Here is a 20,463-nt window from a genome sequence, read left to right as displayed (position 1 = left end):
TGTCCTCCCTGGACCAGATAATTTTTGTCCCAGTAAAGGATGGATGCTGATTTGTTTCTAATACTACCCAGTTATGGAGAAAGATACGAGAGGAAGAAAGCAAATAAACATAAAAAGACTGGAATAATAACAGGTTTTTATCTGTCCGTCTGCAAGTGGGTTAGTAAATGTGTGTAATTATACAAGATTAAACACTTAAGATGTTATATGACTTTTTATAAATGTCACACAGAAATACAATACACCAGCGAGAAGGCCAGTGGAAACAACGTTGTCAATATAGCTATTACATTTGTATTATGTTTTGGCGTCACATTTGATGGTTTGAAAATTTTCAAATCACATTTAACCATTTCTCCAAACAATTCACATTTATAACATTGCAGCATGATTTCTTGTTGACCATGATATCGGATCAGTGTTCGAGTATACTCACCAGCCACGTTAACATAAACACCTCTAACGTGTAGGGCTCGTTCAATTCATGCAGCCATCCAATCAGCCGATCATGTGGTAGCAGCGTAAGGCATGAAATCATCAGATACAGCTCGAGAGCGTCAGTTAACGTTCACATCGAACATCAGAATGGAGAAAAGTGTGCCTTCAGTGACGGAGTGTGGCATGGTGCCAGTTTGAGTATTTATGAAAATTGCTGACCTGCTGGGATTTTTCATTTAAAAGGTCTCTAGAGTTTACACAGAGTTTCACAATGGGATTGAAATAGGATTATGAAAAAAAAAAAAAAAAAAGAAAAAAAAGAAAACATCATCTTAATAAGTGGCAGCTCTACAGGCAGGAACGCCTTGTTGATGAAAGAGGTCTGGGGAGAACGGCTAGACTGGTTTCGAGCTGACAGAAAGGATAGAGTAACTCAGATAACCACTCTGTACAATTGTGGTGAGCAGAAAAGCATCTCAGCATGCATAACAAATCAAACCTTGAGGCGGATGGGCTACAACAGCAGAAGACCACGTCGGGTTCCGCTTCTGTCAGCCATTAAAGAAAGCTGAGGCTCAGCAAAACTGGAGAGTTAAAGACTGGGGGAATGAATTTAATTCTACAGTATACACAGACTCACCGAAACCAGACTGGGCAAAAAACTAGCCGATGTTTTTCTAAAGTTTCGGTTAACCTCTGCCCACTATAGCCTTCGCCTTTGCGCTTGACCTGTATCTGAATGATTGTATGCATTGTGCTAGTACGACATGATTGACTGATTGGATAAATGCATGAATGAGCAGGAGTATGCGTGTCCCCTATTTCCATGAGTGTCCTTAACCGTCCCCCGCCCCCCCCAATGGATCAGAACTTACATTTACTGCTTTTGTATTTAAGAAACATTTATCACAGTTCAAATGTTTATGACTCAACTGCATCAAATCCATATAAAAATGCCAAACCAAATATAATTTCAGCATACACACGTGATCTGTATACCATTAACAAAAAAACAAAAAAACCCATACATTGTAGATAATTGTATGATGTCAAGAAGAACACTTACATTTCTTTATTTTTAAAAACAAGATAGAAAAGCAAAGAAAGCTTATTTCACCAATCACAGTGAGGCTTGCTACATCTCCAGCCTAGAAGATAGAATACGTATGAAATCCAATCGGAGTTAATTGCTCCAAAAGGATTTTCTAATGCCCTCTGTATTTATCAGTAACACTCCAGTATCATACTCCACCCAATCAACGCAGTTCAGAACGGGTATTACCAAACTCAACCGAGACGGCAACACTCACGACACACCTGGTCCATCTTTATAGCAGACTAATGTAGGACGGATCAACCAGACAAGCTGTCATTATAAGACAGTTTCACTAAAGGCTCAGATGAAGAAAAAGCTACAGTGGCTTCACAGTGTGTAAGCGTATTTAGCATGTTCATATGTGCAGACACTTCATCAGCACAAAAGCGGCGATGAGTGTTTGATGGAAAAGAATGTAATATCCGTGTGATTATGATTCACAGATGACGGCTATTTAAGTCACTCTGTCTGGTTCCCCCCCAAGTGTAGACTTTATCCTAATACCACAAAAAAAAAATCAATCCCTCAATACTTTTCATCTTTCCTCTCGCAGGTTTCTTGTCTTCTCAACAGATTCTTAGCGTGCTCATTTGAGAAATGATTTTGTGTCTTTCATGTCCTGCTTCTCATTTGTGGCATTGCTGTTCATCAGTTCCAGTCTCTTTCGCTGAGCAGAATCCGCTCTCTTCAGAACCAAAAAGGAGAGAAAGAAGAAGACCAGACCTCCAAACACAAAAAATGTCTGAAGTCCAAGAAATCTGAAATTGAATGAAAAATAATTTGTTGTTTTTTTTTTTCCACCTGAACGTTCCTGCTTGAAGATACATAAGGAACGTGGAGAGGAAAAAAAAAATGGACCTACCGTTGTCTGAAATAATCCAAGTTGTAGTACTGACAGGAAGTGTTCTTCTTGCACTTTTTCCCCCACAAAATACAGGTCGAATCGATGGCACTTCCGTACAGGACAGGTGCTGGGAGAAACGCTGTCAGAGAAACAAATTCAACACCATTAACACGCTATACTCAACATCCATACAGTATCATTGAGTTTATTCACACTTAGTTCAATTTGCCTATTTTACCTGCAATCATTTATTTTGTGTGCGAATTAACATTTCTCTTCATTAGAATGCTTTGAAACAAAATATTTTAAAAAAATAAATAAATAAAAAAAAGTTTGCCAAGCTTGAATTATGTTTGAAATTCACGTTCGAGTTTGTCTTATTCGATTGGAAGATAATATTGCTATACAGCCGAGTTTTATTTCTGGGAAGAACCTAAACGATCAGACAGTAGAATAAGACAAGTTTTAAGCTGAAATGAGTCGACATGTCTAGAAATGCTCTTTTATTTGTTATATAAGAAAATCTCCAAGTGAGAAATTAGGTAACAACATGTCGAAGGTGAGTAAGAAAGAGTACAACATTCTGAACACAGTGAAAATGTGAAAAATGCACCGTATCTTGGTTTTAAATCGAAATTTTTTTTTGGTTTTTTTTAAAGGCATACCGAGTCACCATGGTATTCATGTGTTTGTTGAAACATGTTGAAACCAGGTTAAACTGGTTTTCTAATCACTGTCAAACTTGCATGACTTGCTGTTAGAACAAATCAAGATGGGGATCTTGGTGCATTTTTTTTTTGTTTGTTTGTTTTTTTTAAATATGCTTTAGCTGTGGGTAATATCTTATCTGCTATAGTGTGTTCCATTAAAAGACGTTTTGGCACTAACCAAGCACTCTGAGGAGCATGAACTGGATTCCCAGGGCAAAGGATTTGTCTTCTGGCGTCACAGTCCTATGTGAAAGTGAGATAACATGAAATCTCTTGTTAGAACACAACTGTGTAAGGGTCATGTAGGAAAAGATCATCGAACATGTTTTACGTCCTAATTCTTATGAATCATGTCCAAAAACAAATCAATCAGTGTGTGCAAAAAAATCACGTGAAAATAATGAATCATGTAAAAGTCAAATGGAAAAAAAATAATTTATCATGTATAAAAACCACATGGGGGGAAAAAAAATGAATGGTGTAGAAGTCAGATTAATCATGTAAACATCACTTGGGAAAATGAATCGTGTGTATAAAAATAAATAAATAAATTTAATTTAATCACATGTGGAAAATGAATCGTGTGAAGATCAGACATGAAAATAATAAATTATGTAAAAATCATGTATAAAAATATTTTAAATGTAAAACGTCCCATGGAAAATAATGAATCATGGGGGGGGGAAATAAATAATAATAATAATAATAATAATAATAAAATTGCATGTGAACCCAAATCAATCGTGTAAATAATGTGAACCTGCATGTCAAAAATGTTCATAACATGAAGTGTAAATTTCACATGATTATTATTTTTCTGTAAGGGATTGGTTGTTTTAATCCCCTGTCAGTCTTCTTCGTTTTCTTCTCACGAGTAGAATATACACTATTATTTACAGATACTTAATATGAAAGGACTCTTCCTCGGTTATGTTTACTGAGGTTTAAAAGATATCCACATTTTACTGCTGATGGCAGACATTTCATTTGATTTGTCTTTGTAACGAGTGTGTGTGAGTTCTTGGCTAATCTTTACCCCAGACCTGTACGGGCATGCCGAGTTCACACAGACAGATTAATGACAAATAGTCCTTGCTCTAGTGAAGCGGAAAGGTTGTTGCTTTTTTCCCCCCCTTTAATCAGTACACAAGAGAGTACTTTCTGAACGTACACCGTGAATAGATGAGTAACAGCAACAACTAGAACCTGGATGAGTCATTTATAGTACAAACAAAAATCCTATTTTCTTTCCAGAGGAAATCTGGTGGTTGTTTATTAAACAAAAAAAAAAAAAAAAAAGGCTTGAGCTACTGGCTCCAAAGGTTTGACAAAAACCTACGGCAAAATTAGTGGAAGCTGAAGAGATCAGTAATGCAAGACAGCGTCACCTGAGGCAGGAACTGACATGAAGGTGTTTTTCCTCTGGGTCATAAGCCAACACGGGGCATTATAGGCATCTAGTACTCTGCATTACTTGTTTCTCAGTATATAATTATACGATAAAAAAAATAATAAAAAAATCAAAGTACTCTATAATTTTGTGGACTTATTGGAATCAACTCGGGGTGTGTCACCTCTATTCAAATAGTTACATTTGTTTTCATTTATTCCCACCAAGCATACTCCTGATCATTTCATTATCTTAACCGGTCTTATCAGATTGCTCTTCCTCTTTATTTTAAATGACTTGGTTTTTACGCGGTGCGATTCTGCTAATAAAACATAATGTACGAAAAACACGGTCAGGAACAAGTACCTGAGAATCATCATAAACGATGGGGTCTGAGAGAGGGACGCTAAGAAGCATGTGAGCGAGGAGAAAATCATGAACGGGACGAGGAGGTGAGCGCAGTTGTTCCCACATGTTCCTGGTACGGCATAACCGCGAGAACCAGCTGGACCCACACACACGCAGTCTGTGTAGTTCTGTGGTAGAAGAGAGAAGAAAAAAAAAAACAGTTGATGTGAGGATTTCTGAGCACATGGAGACAAATGTGTCGGAATGAACAGGTTAGAGCAGTGGTATGGAGAATAAACATGTCTTTTCTTGAATCAGCTTGACAACAAATCACGGCTGTGTGACAAAAAAATAACAACATATCTTTGGCAGCTCGGCTCAAGAAACTCAATTGCCCTGGTCTTTCATGCAAAGATCATGTTGGGGCACGGTGGTTGTTGGGGAGTATTTCCACACATAGTCTCTAGTATTTACGCAGAAAGGTCCGAAAAACAAAATTCATCAGAATGAGCCTTGGTTCTGTGGGTGGAAATTCCTCGTCAATGAGGGAGGAAAATGGTCAGACTGATAGGACTGGCAGGAAGTCTGTGGTAACTCAGATAAACAATCTTATCCGAGTTTAATAAAAATTTAAAAAAGCACCTCAGAATACACACGTCAAAACCTTGATGTGGACACACTACAATAGGAGAAATCCACATCGGGTTCCACTCCCGAACATCTAGTTCTACACTTTACATACAAATTACATGACCAACGTTATGGTGTAAAACCCCAAACACGGCGTACAGTGCAAGGCTGCAGTGTGGTTCAAATAATTATTGAATTAGACATAAAAGTGACCGTACACTTTGAATAACAGAGACTCACAGTGTTTAGGTGATTAAGTGGTTAACCTTCGTATTATTTTGGGGTGGGGGGGAGGGGGGAGTTACATCCATTATGACCCTAAATGAGGAAAAGTCAAAGAATTTCAAAGAGGGAAAAAAAAGAAAAGAAAAAAAAAAAAGAGAGAGAGAGAGAGAGAGAGAGATGAGACCAGTATTTCAGACGTGGAACCATAACATAATAGGGAGGGTTAAATGGTAGTACAATGTGTACACAACGCTAAGTCATTTTAAACAGAAATGTCTAAACGATTGCAGGAGGTTTGGCTGGGATGTGGAGGAGGTTGATGTATTACATGTGCTACAGTTCAGAAGGTTTATCCGAACTCCGTGCTTATCCTAAGCAATAATAAAACACTGGCACTGGTCCGAATAGTCTTAGAAAAAAAAACAGCAAATTTGGTTGTGCTCTCAGGGTGGGAGGGGCATACACTATCCCTGTCAATCAAACTAACCCAAGCCAATCACGGGCATCTGCAAGCTCATATATGCGGAAGAGGGTGGATAGTGCTTTCCTCCGAGTGTGTTACGATGCCCTGTGACACTGTGTGTATCAGAGGAAGCACGTGTTGGCATTCACCCTCCCCGGTTGGTAGCCGTTATACGATTGGAGAGAGCGGGCTGGTTGGTCGGAATAACCTCAATCTTTTGCTATGGAGATCATTAATTAGATATATGGCGTCATTAGTAGTTTGGAGGAGGAACTGGCAACCCGAACAAGCAATATTGTAAATATTGTGGTATGTAGAAGCACCCATAAGGTTTACCCACCTGAACATAATCATGGCTGAACAAAGTTTTGAAGTAAGCCAATTTTACACATAAATAAATAAATATATCACTTTTACACTGTTGCAGTTGGTGTACTAAAGACATAGTGAGTGGTTTTCATTTAAGTTTACCTAACTGGTAGTTGAAGATGGGGAGCTTTCTGAATTCGATATGAAAGAAAAACAGGAAACTCACAGGAAAGCAGAGATGCCTCCTTATCCAAACTGCTACAGGAAGTATGCAACAAAAATATTCATTTTCTTTGGCAACAATAAAAAACAATAATAAAAATGTTTAAAGCCCTGTTTGGAGGAGGGAGAGTGGTGCGGCGCCTGTGATCAAAGCAATAAAACATTGATTTCTCAACTTTATACAAATCGGAAGGCAATTAGATATGGTGTGCGTCAATAATGAAAAACACAAAGAGCGTGACGTCACGGTGCGATTCGAAAAACTGATGCAGTACAAGAAAGAAGAGGCAGACAGGTGATGGGTAACAACTATCCCATATAAAAAATATTTTTTTAAAAACCCAAATACCCTTCTAGAGGATCGCCAAAAATAGATATCATCAAATTTTAATTTCTTCAGTACACACAACTGGAGGTAAATACACTGAACCAGGATGATCTTTTTGAACATGGCACTAAATTGACTTTCTGAAAGATTAATATCGGATTTTTGAAGTTCACGTGGACCGGGGGCCGGATTCACGAAACGTTCTTAAAAATAAAATTATTCTTCACTACCATTTTCTTCTTATTTTCTAACTTGAAGAAAAAAAAAAAAAAGTTAAGAATATTTTGTATTCCCAAAAATTCTTCTTAAGGATGTTATTGTTTTTTTTCCCCTTAAGATTGTTCCTAAGACAAATTCTTAAAAAGAATGTTCTTAAAAATCATCATTAATGACTTCAGAAAGTTCGGATAACTGCCAACTTGCCGGAGAAACCCCCGCAAAGGATAAGAGTTTTAATTAATTTATTGGGTAGTTTGAAATATTAACCATTACAAAATTCTAAAACTTATAACATATAAATAAATCCTGAATAGCTACTATAAATATTTTACTTTTATAAACTAGCATACTTTGCTCATTTGTTCCACTTCCCAGCGAGTAAATTCTCCTATGATGGTTGATTAATGTTCTTAAACGAACACATCTCACATGCTTTACATTTGAATAAATGATCGAGAGGTCCTTACTACTTACAAAAAAGGATAATAAAAGTGATGCATTTAAAATGTAGCAGTATTGAATTTGTTGTAGCTATTACACTACTGTCACTTTGTTCTTAAGAAGAAAAAAAACATCATGAAGTTCTTAAGAAAATATTTGAGAACTTGTTAGAATTTATCTTAAGAACTTTAACGTCTTTCATGAATCTGATCCCAGGCTTGCTACAAAGTAACTAATCTATCTTGCGAATGAAGGCCTGTGGGATACATCATCAAAGAAGCCGACCAGAACTTAACAACTTACCAGCGAGTTATTGGTTGCGGTTTTGCAGCCAGCGTGACAAGGAGAGCGAAACTCCACATCATCAGAACCACACACAGGGTTGAAAGCCTCATCAGAGCAGGAACACGTCGAACTGCAATTCAGGTACCTGCTGAAGCTGCACAAAAACAGTACGTAGTAATAGTTTGAGGATAGTGTGTGTGTGTGTGTGTGTGTGTGTGTGTGTGTTAACAACTGAAAACTGAAAATAAAAGAAAACGTCTTTTATAAGTAAAATGAACTTGAGCATCTTTGACGAATTGTGCAACTCTGCTGTTCTGAAGATGTGGCTTTTCACATAGTTTAATAGAGGACATCATTCTGTGGGGAATGCAGAGAGCCTTAGATTTGTTAAGATTGGTCACAGAAGAAACGAGGTCAGAACAAACAACTCTGAGACCTTTTCACTGCAAGAGCTAATCAAATGCATGAAGGAATTTTCTTTCACTTTCTCCAAAAGTCAAATAGCCTTTCTGGTAGCATATTTACATTAAACAAATGGAGCTCATAAGTAGCTTTGAAAGTATATATCTAAAGATTGATCACATGGTTTAAGCTTGCAACATTACTTCTCCTTAAAATAAGACAAACTGAACATAAAATATTACCTTTCGCTATTGGTAGGGTTTATCCCAGCAATACTCTGCGTTGGACAACCGAGGAAGAGGAGCGGCAAGGCGAAGGTGATCGCCAACAGCACGGCACCGCTGCACAAGATCGCCGAGGCCTTAACGGACAGATTGAATCTGCGCAGGATCATGCCTCCTGCCATGATGCCCAACATGGCGCACGGGATGCTCAAACCACCTGAAGGAACGCAGATGCATTACTAACCTAATAACAAGAAATCTGTACGTTCTAATTTAGTCAAACAAACAGCCCTTTGAACAGCTCAGATTTCCTCCAAGGAAAAAAAAAAAACAAAAAACAAAAAAAACACAACTTTGTATGAGAGTTTGTAAATGATTAAACATTTGGCTGGATTAAACATAAGGAACTTGGATGGACTTTATGAGCTGGGTTGTGGGGAAACAGCTGTGTTCCAGAGAAATGTTTCCATATTCCAGTGTAGTCGCCTCAAATAATCACCATCGTATTTCTGTTTTAATGAGCTATTGGGTAGAATTCTGCAAGCTACTCCAAGTATGCTTACTATTATTTCTTCTTCTAGTTCAGACCAATCTTCAATACACTCAGGAATTCCATAAAATATTAAAATATTACATTACATACCTATAACCTAAAGACTAAAATGCAAAGTGAAAGAATAAAAATGTGAAGTGCATTGTAACATGTTATATTGTGCTTATGATTAAGTCAGGTTAGAACATCATCTAATACCAATAAGACTTTTTATTTTTTTTTATTTTTTATTATATACATGTATAAATCTTACCAATCATTATGTTAGAGAAGGAAGCTGTTTGAGAGAACTGTCTCTCAATATATTTAGGCATGAATGTGGCCAGTCCAGCAACCATCGCTGCTAGATTCACCTGGGCCAGCACCACCAAAAGGTAAATGGGGTTCCTCAGGGTTCTCAGCATGATGTGTGGGAATTCTGTAAGAGAAAAACAAGAAAATATTCCCATTTCAGTTTTCATTACCATTGTTCTGCCATCGAATTCGACACCAACTCAACAATGTTAGTGTCACCATGCAAGATGGAAACGAGAGAACTGCGAATACTCTCGAAAATGTCATTGTTGAAATTAATCCCAGGGTAATTTGACACTATAACATTTACAGAATGTCAGAAATGAACAATAAAGATATTTATCGAGTTTATGAAACTCTGCACAAAAAGCAATACGAGTCTGTGATCCTGGAAGTAATTCTAATACTCGCTAAGAACCATTACGCTTAAAAGGAGTGAGAAATACGGTGTTGGTCGTTTGAAAACTTTATAAAAGATCATTTATAATTCATTCCTACTGATTGGATCACTGAACGACAGTTACTTTTTATATTGGTTTTTGTACTTCTAAACTGAGAAATTATTAGTATGATGTATATTAATATTGAGATCACTTTTACTGATGACTGTGGAATAAAAAAAAAAAAAAAAAAAAAAACAGTTTTTCACTCTTCATAAATACTGCACTGTAAGCGAAGTAAAGATTCGTATCCTAATTTGTGTGCGTTGCCATCTGTAATCAGTTGGTGTGCTAGATGTTGACATTTTAACCTAAAAAAAAAAAAAAAAAAAAAAAAAGGTACTTTTTTTTAAAAAATCCCGCTGAGAACCAGCGTAGCCTTCTTAACCTAATATTCAAACTCACTTTTGAGGAACTGGAGAAGTGAAAGTCCACGTGTAGTGTCTGATACAGCTTCCTCCTTCTCTTTGAGCAGGTCTGCTCCAGTGGCCTCTACGGCTTCCTGAAAACACAAGCAAATTAATCATACACACACATATACTGTTGTTGTTTTCTTAAATATCCCTTTCATAATGAATTATGCATATGTGGTCCTGGCTCCTGACCAGCAGTTGCTCGGGACCATACGTTTCGCTGGTGCAGGATTCCGTTAATAATGACATCGCCTCAAATAAAATTAAGTCGAGGGGCCATTCAAGTGAATTTTTTGATTTTTGATGTACCTTTGTTGAATTGTTTCAGGTAACACAGCAAAATTTTTGACTACTGGGTGCAATAACAAGGCCCGTCAGCGTCTTTACCACCTTAGACGCTCAAGGGTCTTTAAACTGCCCTCTAAGGTGCTAAGGAACTTTTGCACTTGTACCGTCAAGAGCATCCTGATGGAAGCATCATAGCTTGGTTTGGGATCAGCACCAAGCAGGGTAGGTGGATCATCAGAGGGTGGTACGATCAGCCGAGTGCACCATGCAGTCTACCTACAACAAGCTGTCCTGGGCCAAAGACAGGAAGATAGTGAAAGACCTTATTTATCTAAACAATGGACTCTCTTCTCACAGGAAGTGTTTCTGCTGCCTGAAGGCAAACCCAGAGAGAATGAGGAGGAGCTTCTTCCTACAGGCAACTAGGGCCCTCAACCAGGGCAATGCAGAGGTCTAGAGCTTAGACTTGTTTGCACAGAACCCACTACCTCAGCCTGAGGTTGCACAGCATACTGTATATTGCACAAACAACTGCACATATCTGCACCTTATTCATAACACAGTCGTGTTGTTTCTGCCACCGATCTTTGTCACCCTTGTATCATATTTATATATTTTTACATTTTTCATTCCCTACCTTTTTAGAAGTAAATTCTGGTTTATGCAAATTCTATTTTCATGTCACGGATTGTCGGAAAAAAAGCATTTCACCGCATGTCCATGGTGGTGTGTGTATGAGCAATAAAATTTTAATTTGAATAACTTTATGGACCTAAATGGGGCCACACAATTGCGCAGCATCTGGCAAGGTGAGCAAATCCATGGAACGTTGGCTTATCTCTGTCTAAATACAACACCTGCAACACAAAATCTTCACTTAAAAGAGGCCGTTAGTAATGTATGTACAGGAGTTGGGCATGAGGTCTTAACATTTCCTGGTTAACACCTGCTTAGTTTTTTTTTATTATTATTATTCCTTTCATTCCTGTTGCTATCCGATAACTTCCTTGTGTACTCATATGTACCCTTGTGTACCCATTATCTAGAGTAGTTGAGATTCTGTGCTAGTGAACCGAAATCCCACTGGGCATGGTCAGTAACAATGATTGGGCCATTGAGCCACACCTTTAACGTTTAAATGCACCGTTGCACGTAGAATTGGGATTCGGTTGGTCAGCTCTTGCGCAACAGAACTCGTGACTGAATCTCACACCAACCTCCCGTGAAATGAACGAGACAGACAAGAAGGTGATGACAGAATGCTCAAGAATATTTCAACTCCTTTTCAGATCATAGATGTCGATTATTCAATTTCAACTTGTGGTGCAGTTACAAACAAAGAGAGTTTTGAAGCCTATGTCCTTTTCATTCCGTGAGAATTTAGCATGACATTCAATCATGAACGAGTTGGCAAACCTAATGTTTGTATAGCCGCCTATTTCTCACATTTCATTTTACACTTTCACTACTGAGATGAGTGCATTTGGACCAGTAAGGCTTATATAACGTTTGACTGACTGCCAAAAACAAGCAAGAGAAACGGCAGTGTGACAAAAATGCAATTTGCAAGACAAAACAAAGACTTATGGGACATTAGATCTCTAGCGTCTTCATAACAAGCCTGGGCTCCATTACAACGCCGTCATATTCCACTTTTAAAAGTCTTGCAGAACACTTTTTGTAGTTTAATCTTCTCAAAATGGCCATACTACACATACTGCATGCAACAGTGAAGAACTCATTGAAAAGCGCATGTGAGTGACATTGCAGACGTACCTCTGTGATCATGCTTCTGGGGAAAAATAGGTATGGCAGGGAGGTAAGGAAGAGCAAGGTACCAGCTAGAAGGAAACCCAACCACCAAGCTCCAACCCAACGAGGATCCGTTTTTTTCAGAACAATTTCCTCTAAACACAGACAAGTCATCTTTAGCATATTTACTGTATCATGATATGCACCAACAATGCAAGAACAATGTACGGTTGATGAGAAGATAATTAAAAATGTATAATAAGTATGCAGCCTAAAATGTACTCGAGCAAAAGTAAAACAGTTGCTACTTTTAACAGCACTCAAGTATTTAAGAGTATTCAAAAATAAACGTTTTTAACTGATGAAATGAATGAAGCTAATGTCACGTTTTCCAACGTGATCAGCAACTTTTTTATTATTGATTTAAAACTGTTCAAAGATCTGCATTTTAAAGCAATTCTGCCTTTTGCCTGAAAACAATTATCTCGAAGTTAGCTGGTCATATGCGTGAGTAACGCTACGTAGTTCGATAATTTATTCAATCAGAAGCAAAGTGACAATTTTGCCAATATTTATCATTAGCTAGAATTTGACTTGTTGCCTAGGCAACTATGTTAGCTACTGGACTCGCTACTAGTCTAACTTGGCATTAGTAAAGACTAGCAAGCGAAGTTTTTTAGGTTTTTTTTTTAAATTACGTAAGAATACAAATATTCAGTTTCAATATTTCTCAAGTAACGTACAAATATGCCAAAATAATACTTAAAGTATAGTAACTAAGTACAATTACTCGAGTATTTTTACACCCGTGAACTTTAATTCCAATGCACAAGGTCGACGTGGTGAGATTATATTTGATAGTACATGACTGAAATTATGAATGCAATGCAGATAGTAACCTTATCTAATGCATGAGGCGTTGTTTATATACACAGACAAACAGTAGTGTGCAAAAGTTTTAGGCACCCTATTTTTTTTTTTGTTGTAGGCCTAGATTTTTTTTATTTTATGACTCCTACATTATCAAGTCAATACGATAACGTTAATTTTCCAGCACAAAAATGAAATGTTACAGAAAACTGTTTGCACGTCATTAAAGAAAGCAGCGCATTACACAAGAGACAACTTTTCAGACCAAAGGAAAAACCAAAAAACAAACAACGAAGGCTGCTGAGTTTTGCTGCAAAAACAAGAAGCGAGTCAAAATCTCCAGAAGAACCATAGCTGGTTCTGCAATATTCTCAGTACAACTTACAGCTCATTTTCTTATAAAACTGTGCTAAATATACCGGAGACTACTATTTTAAATTTTTTTGTCACAGCAAATATTGACTTTTATCTACTACTGTTTACTGCTCTTTATGGAATTTTTTGAAAAAGTAGAAACATTTCATTATTTTTGAAGGCATCTTTGTTCTACAGCATTTCTTTGCATGTGCCTAAAACATTGTCACAGTACTATACACAGTGTACACACGGGTCAATAAACTGTCTGCCTCTGTACAGTATTCGTGTGTAGAAACTTGTATGTTGCTCAGCATTCTCTTATAATGCTTAACGCTTCAACAAACAAGCACTGAACTACTTCCTTCATGGTAGCATGCCCTTTGTTCACTGTGTCTTGCCCATATTTATGGTATTACAAAATCCCTTTAGAGATAACACGAATGTGGAACTGTTTGATCAGTGTGTGTGTGTGTGTGTGTGTGTGTGTGTGTGTGTGTATGTGTGTGTGTCCCTCACCAGGAGACATCGTGTTGAAGTCAACATAGAACCGGAGCAGGATCGACCCCAGCAAGTAACCCAATGCTGGTCCAATCACAGTTAAGGCAAACAATATTCCTGTAGGAAATGGAGAGCAGTGTTCTAGATCTGATAACATCGTACCAATACAGAGACTAGTGCAGGGATGCTTGATCGCGCTTACCGAGATAGAACGGCGAATTCTTCTTATTTGCATAGTCATCTATGTAGGAAATCCCAAAGGGTTGGATAGGAACTCCACCAACGCCTAGAAGCAACTGGCCCAGGAGTAATATGGGAAACACTGCATTGTTGGCATGACTCTTGACTTCCGAACACGTCTGGTTGGAGGATGCTGCCCGGTGATTGCTCACTTCTTGGCAAAGACCAGAAACATGCTCCATGGAAGCTGCTAGTCAATCAAAGACATTGCTTACAGGAATTCTTACACTTATTATGACAGTGACAGTTTTAATGAGGGAAATAGACACGTGAAGGTATTATTCAAATCATGTGTACTTACTCTTTATGTCATCCGTGTACTGATATTTTCCACTGATAAAGTGTGGCAAAGCAATAAGAAATGCTGCCATACTTGCAATTACCGCTCCAATCCCAATACACCTGGGTCTGTGTAGGCGGCTTCCAAAATAGCTCACAAACACGATAAGAACCGTGTTTCCCACCTGCAGGGAAAAAAACATGGATGTATGACTCTTCAGTGTATGGTCAAAGTGAAAAACTATAGTATGGATGTTTCTGGGTACATAATACACGATGCATTTGGACGACAGTCTCTGATATACTATTAGACGGATTGACTGAAATTGCTCAGGTGATATTACAGTAAGAGCCCTAGAAGGACAATATCATCGTTTGCATGACTTTCCCCATGCTCAAAGCACAGCTAATTTCCCTGTCAAAACCCAATATTTCACATGACGCACAAAGAATTAGTCATATCTGGCTTGTGTATCTTGAAGATGAACTATATTCTAAGATGAATGATTCTGGCAAGCCTTGCTCATAAACACCTGTCACTTCTGCTCTGGTAAAGCCTGTTGGGCAATCCTGAAGGAATCCAATGACTTGTAAACATCATTTCAAAGGAAACATGTAGGAGTAGGAAATTAACACTCGGATGGTTCAGGAGAAATGCAGCTTTGGGATGAAAGATATATAGAATTCATTCAAAGAAACCAGTCTGGACTACATTTTTCTTTTTAACACCCAGGGTTGTGCTAGATCCGGAGCTTATCCTGGGAACACTGGGCACGAGTTAGGAACACACACACATTGATTGGGACACCAATCCATCAGAGGCCACCAAATACGCTCATTCACGCCCTCATTACACAACTAAAGGCAATTTAGGGTCAAAAGACAATGAACAGCGATGAGAAGCTGATTTTCACTTGCAGGGGCATGCCCATCGTTCTTTAACCTGGTCTAGCCTGGGGAAACCGGGCGGGAGGTGTGAATACAGGCTGAACGTGACGTCAGGCCATTGATGGACACATTTACAATTGAATGTTGGGAGGACACCCAGAGAACCCGGAGGAAACTCACAAGGACACAGAGAACATGTGAAGCTTACACAAAAAAACAAAAAAACCTCTGCTTGTCTAATGATCCAGAAATCAATTGTGTGCCATTTTAATAAGAGATCCTTCATATGCATGACATACCTACCTCATTAAAAGAGGCCAGTAGTCCAGACTTCTGACTGGACAGGCCATATCTTCTCTCTATTGTGGATATGGAGCCCTTCAGATAGCCAGAAACCAGGAGCTGTGCAAGTTGCAGCATTCCATGGCACAGCACAAAGAACTGGGACAAAAAAAAAAAAAAAAAAAGTTTAAAACATTTGTGTAAACCCCCTGTGCTTCAAACCATTAAATACTGAGTTATACAAGTTAAATAATAACCATCTTAGTAATGTTGTGACTGACCCATTTTGGAAAGTCACAGTTTAGCCGATTCACCCTTTTATGGGTGGGGGAGGGGGGAGGGGTTCGGGGGGGTGTTAGGGTTTTCGGCACAGAACAATACGAGGATGTGCAGTAAAACTCAGGAAAGAGCAAAACCCCCCCAAGGACTCATTTACAGAGCTGCAGAACTCCAAACTAAACAATGGATTTTGTAAAATAGTTATACCATGTGTTACGGAGCCTGTACTAGAAATCTATACGCTGTATAAAGTGTATTTAAAGCAGTGTTTACAACCAACAACTACACAAGCCACATACAGTTAATAATCCATTTTACGTTTATTTAAACATATTTAAATTTGCTCAGTTTATACTAGCTAAATGTACATGTTTGCCTTAATCTTTCTTGAAAATTAGACACAATAAGAGGAAAGCTGAGGTCATGACACCTCGGTGGTTAAGGACCTGAACCTATGAGGAAAATAGTCCAAATTCCAGTACTTGATTGTGTGATCAAGTAACAATTTATTAAAACAAAATGACATAAAATCGACGATTACAAATCTTACCTTGATATTGTTGAAAAGACCCATCACTTCTCTTTACCAAGGCACAGTCGAATGCAGCCTAAGAACAGAAAATGAACATTAACCCTCTTGTTTTGTATATTTTCCCAATTGACATTTTACGTACAATGCGACGACGTTTTAACAACAACCACAAATGTGTGTAGGAGAAGAAATTACACAACTAGCTGAAGATTCAGCAGTGCAAAAAATGGCATCTTCACAGGTTAAAATATCTTCAGTCTAGCCAAAAGTACCTACCATGTCTTATAATCAAATAAGAATGAGAAATAAGAAATCAAATAAGATTATTAAACCTATTTCTAGACACATTTGTACTATTTTTACGTTTTACATTTTCTTGTTCTATTAGCAGATTATGTTGCTAATTTTAAGCTTAAAAATAGTCAATGTGTCTAGGAATAGCCTTAATACTCTTGTATTTGGTTTATTGTAATCTTATAATAAGACATAGTAGATACATTTGACTAGATTCAAGATCTAAACCTTTGGTTTTTTCCATCCATCCATCTTCTATACCGCTTATCCTTTTCAGGGTCACAGGGAACCTGGAGCCTATCCCAGGGAACACGGGGCACAAGGCGGGGTACACCCTGGACAGGGTGCCAATCCATCGCAGGGCACAATCACATACACACTCACACACCCATTCATACACTACGGACACTTTGGACACGCCAATCAGCCTACCATGCATGTGTTTGGACTGGGGGAGGAAACCGGAGTACCCAGAGGAAACCCCCGCAGCACGGGGAGAACATGCAAACTCCGCCCACACAGGGTCACGGTGGGAATCGAACCCCCGACCCTGGAGGTGTGAGGCGAACGTGCCCTACCTTTGATTTTTATCATCTTAAAGTCTTTCTGCGCTCACCAAAGTCCTCAGATGTTCTGTTGTTGCCACTGTATCGTTTGATGATTGATTTTACATTATAAAATCTTCTGTATTAAACTGAACATGTGTAAGAAGCACCGTCTGAGCAGGTCTCCTGAGGTCATGTTTCACGTATTTAGTGCTATGGTAATTGTTTTGGCTTTGATTTACTAACGTTGATTCATCCAGTGGTTTCATATAAAAGGATTTTAGCTCTAGGCTAGCCGCACGCTATTGTGCCATTATTACTCAAGCGGCTTCACCTTCGATTCACAGACGTCACTAATGACTAAAGTAGGACTACGCAAGCTTGGGCAGGTGAACAGATGCAACAATACATTACATAACGCTAATCATCCAATAACGTTTGACCTCGATTCCTGCTAGTCCGGAATTCCACAAGATGCATACATGTTACTAGTCAGTAAGTGAATAGATTAATACCTACAAATTCACCAAAAATTGCCTTCTAAACATGCTTGTCCCTAAATAAAGCAGTACAGTAAAGAAGCTGTTGTGACGCATCAGCTTGGAATGAAGTCATTTCCGTTCATGCGTCCAGTAACATGCTTTCAGTTCAGAAAATGCCCAATGAAGTGTACTTCATTAGTATTGCCATATTTATACTTTCAGTTTTACTCAATTGAATACTTTTACATAATTACATTTCCAAGAAAAAACCTGGGTCTTGTTCTCTCATCAAGCAGATGACTGCATGACCTTTACTTTGAGTTTATACTTCAGTAGAAGAATTCTGAGGCATCTTTACACCCTTGAAGGCATGAAGTCCATCTAGTTTGAACAAGCATGCGGAGATAAGCTTCACCCTACACGAACTGGCTATATTTACCCAAGTTAGGCTATTGTCTTTGCTAATGCAAAGACTAGCACTGATTCCAGTAGCGAAGATAATTGGCTAGGCAATGAGTCAAAATCTAGCCAACGGAAATTGTTTACATGATATTTTAATTCTGAATCATTCAATAGCAAACTACGTAGCTTTAGTCGTGCACATGACCGGCAAACGTATACAGATTGAATGATGTTTTCCGTCATAGTTGCTTTAAACTGAAAATCATCAGTTCATAATCGAGTCTGAGTAATCCACTGAGTCAATCAGTATAGATTTACTTTATGCACATCAGTCAAACTGTTTAGATATTATTCTCATTATTTAAATGTGTACAATTATATCTTTTCCATTTATTGCAGCCGAACAGCTTTTTTTAAATCCACCAAAAACATAACTAACTCACATTAGGTCCAAATTTGTCATTATTTATAGGTACATGTTTATGAATACTGATTCATTTGGATTAGACACATTCTATTTCAATGGACAGTCAAACAGGCTAATATGTAGAAAACTTCAATAAATAAACATTATTAAGGGAGGGGTTTTACACCATTGCAAACCATATTGGGGGGGGACAAATAAATAAAATCATACGGACCCCCTTGCTATGTTTCATCGATTCATTTCTGGGAGACCCAAGGGCAGAGAAAGCCTTTAAATTGCATTATGTACATCCTGCATTATGACGTAGAGTAACTTGGTGCTCTCCTGCAAGTGTGTTGAGTCAAAACAACTCTGCAAAGCACGTGATCGATGAAAAAAAAAATAAAATGCAGATAAAATCTCTTCTGATTGACCTTGAACCATATGGTGCTACAGTAGGACTGTATTTCACTGGATTCAAAACAAATTTACAGGATATGATTTTTTTTTTTTTTTTTTTTTAAATCCTGTAAAACATTTCTCCAAGTATTGAAAAGTTTAAATTTAACCAAACTGTACTCTTGCAGGAAACTAGGTACATCATCCTACAACATACAGCTCCCATCCCACACACAGTGTGTACTGGGATCCATTATGTACAATCATATGGTTCTTTGTTTAAAGAATTTGTCCTGTGGAGAGGCATGTCAAATTCCAAGAGGTATTATAAATCAGAATAATAATAATAATAATAATAATAATAGGATTATTATTTAGTTTTTAAAAATAGTCTTTCTTTGAAATCTAGATTTGCCACTCTATCCTCAAGGTAATTAAGGAATAAAGTCAGTATTCAGTACAACTATGCAGGCTAAAAACAAATAAGAATATAGTTCAAACAATGACTTACTGTAAAGTTGCTGAGTCGAATGTGGTCAATCCTGCTTTCACTTTAAGGAAGTTTTCCCACCAGTTACCCATGATCTAAGCTCCTAGAATGTCCCGCCCATTCAGAAGGCTTATTGCACAATCTGCAGACCTGATTGATGTGAGGATATGTTTAAACAATAACTAAAGTGAAGCTCCCCTGCGCATTTCTTCTTTCAGATAGTTTAACCCAATGTTGATGATACGATCAGACTCTGAAGGATTGTTACTGAACAACAAATAAAAAAAAAGGTTTGAAGTTGAAAAGTATGAGGAAAAACACATTCTAATGAAACTTTCATACATTGACAATGTAATATACAGCAATGTTTTCATACTGCAGACAGCAACCATGCAATATTCTAGTGTCATTGTGCTAATACTGTCAGAGAACGATGCATATTCGTATAAAACTCTCTTGAGGAGGTTTTACTGCTCTGGAGAAGGTTGAATTTAGTGGGGTTTGGTGTTCTGCCCAGACTTGAAATACAAATATGTGGGAATTGGCTTCATTTGTCTCAGTGAAAGTACACTGAGTAAACTGACACCAAAACTGACAGTGAATAAACAGTTAGAAATTTAAAGTTGAAGAATATAGACCACCCTTTGTTTTTGATCTAATGGCCATTCAGGACTTATTGTTAATTATTTGGTGTCAAATGTACAGTACATTAATTCCATTTTCAGTCAAACAATCATGCATTGCTTATTCATGCACGTTCAGTTTGACATATATAAATATTTATGCATGTTAAATACATTTTCCATCATTAACTTTAATCTTGACCTGCATAAATAAGTACCTCATGGCTGTTTGCCTGAAAATGGAATTAATACCACTATACACCCCCCCCCCCCCCCATCCCGT

The 20,463-nt window shown here is 37.9% G+C and overlaps 1 protein-coding gene across 2 annotated transcripts; it reads right to left on the bottom strand.

Annotated features, from left to right (window-relative positions):
- Window positions 1–201: 201 nt before the first annotated feature.
- On the bottom strand, window positions 202–19,734 carry slco2b1 (solute carrier organic anion transporter family, member 2B1). Of its 2 annotated transcripts, none has more exons than XM_053648759.1 (15): window positions 19,579–19,734; window positions 16,558–16,615; window positions 15,750–15,887; window positions 14,581–14,743; window positions 14,242–14,469; window positions 14,058–14,156; window positions 12,339–12,469; window positions 10,267–10,363; window positions 9,381–9,545; window positions 8,593–8,791; window positions 7,967–8,102; window positions 4,845–5,014; window positions 3,267–3,331; window positions 2,397–2,517; window positions 202–2,292 (listed from the first exon to the last, which is right to left on the bottom strand). In XM_053648759.1, exons 2-15 carry the CDS (start codon window positions 16,579–16,581, stop codon window positions 2,121–2,123), a joined length of 1,908 nt encoding a protein of 635 aa, XP_053504734.1. In that variant the 5' UTR covers window positions 16,582–16,615; window positions 19,579–19,734; the 3' UTR covers window positions 202–2,120. The 2 variants fall into 2 exon arrangements, with proteins under 2 accessions (XP_053504734.1, XP_053504735.1); XM_053648760.1 differs by having other exon boundaries at window positions 14,242–14,466; window positions 19,579–19,731.
- Between the last annotated feature and the right edge of the window lie 729 nt (window positions 19,735–20,463).

Source organism: Ictalurus furcatus, chromosome 18 (genome assembly GCF_023375685.1).
Source record: "Ictalurus furcatus strain D&B chromosome 18, Billie_1.0, whole genome shotgun sequence".
NCBI classification, from domain to species: domain Eukaryota; kingdom Metazoa; phylum Chordata; class Actinopteri; order Siluriformes; family Ictaluridae; genus Ictalurus; species Ictalurus furcatus.
The sequence above is the reverse complement of the archived record's forward strand: the minus strand, read 5'-3'. Positions and strand labels throughout refer to the sequence as shown.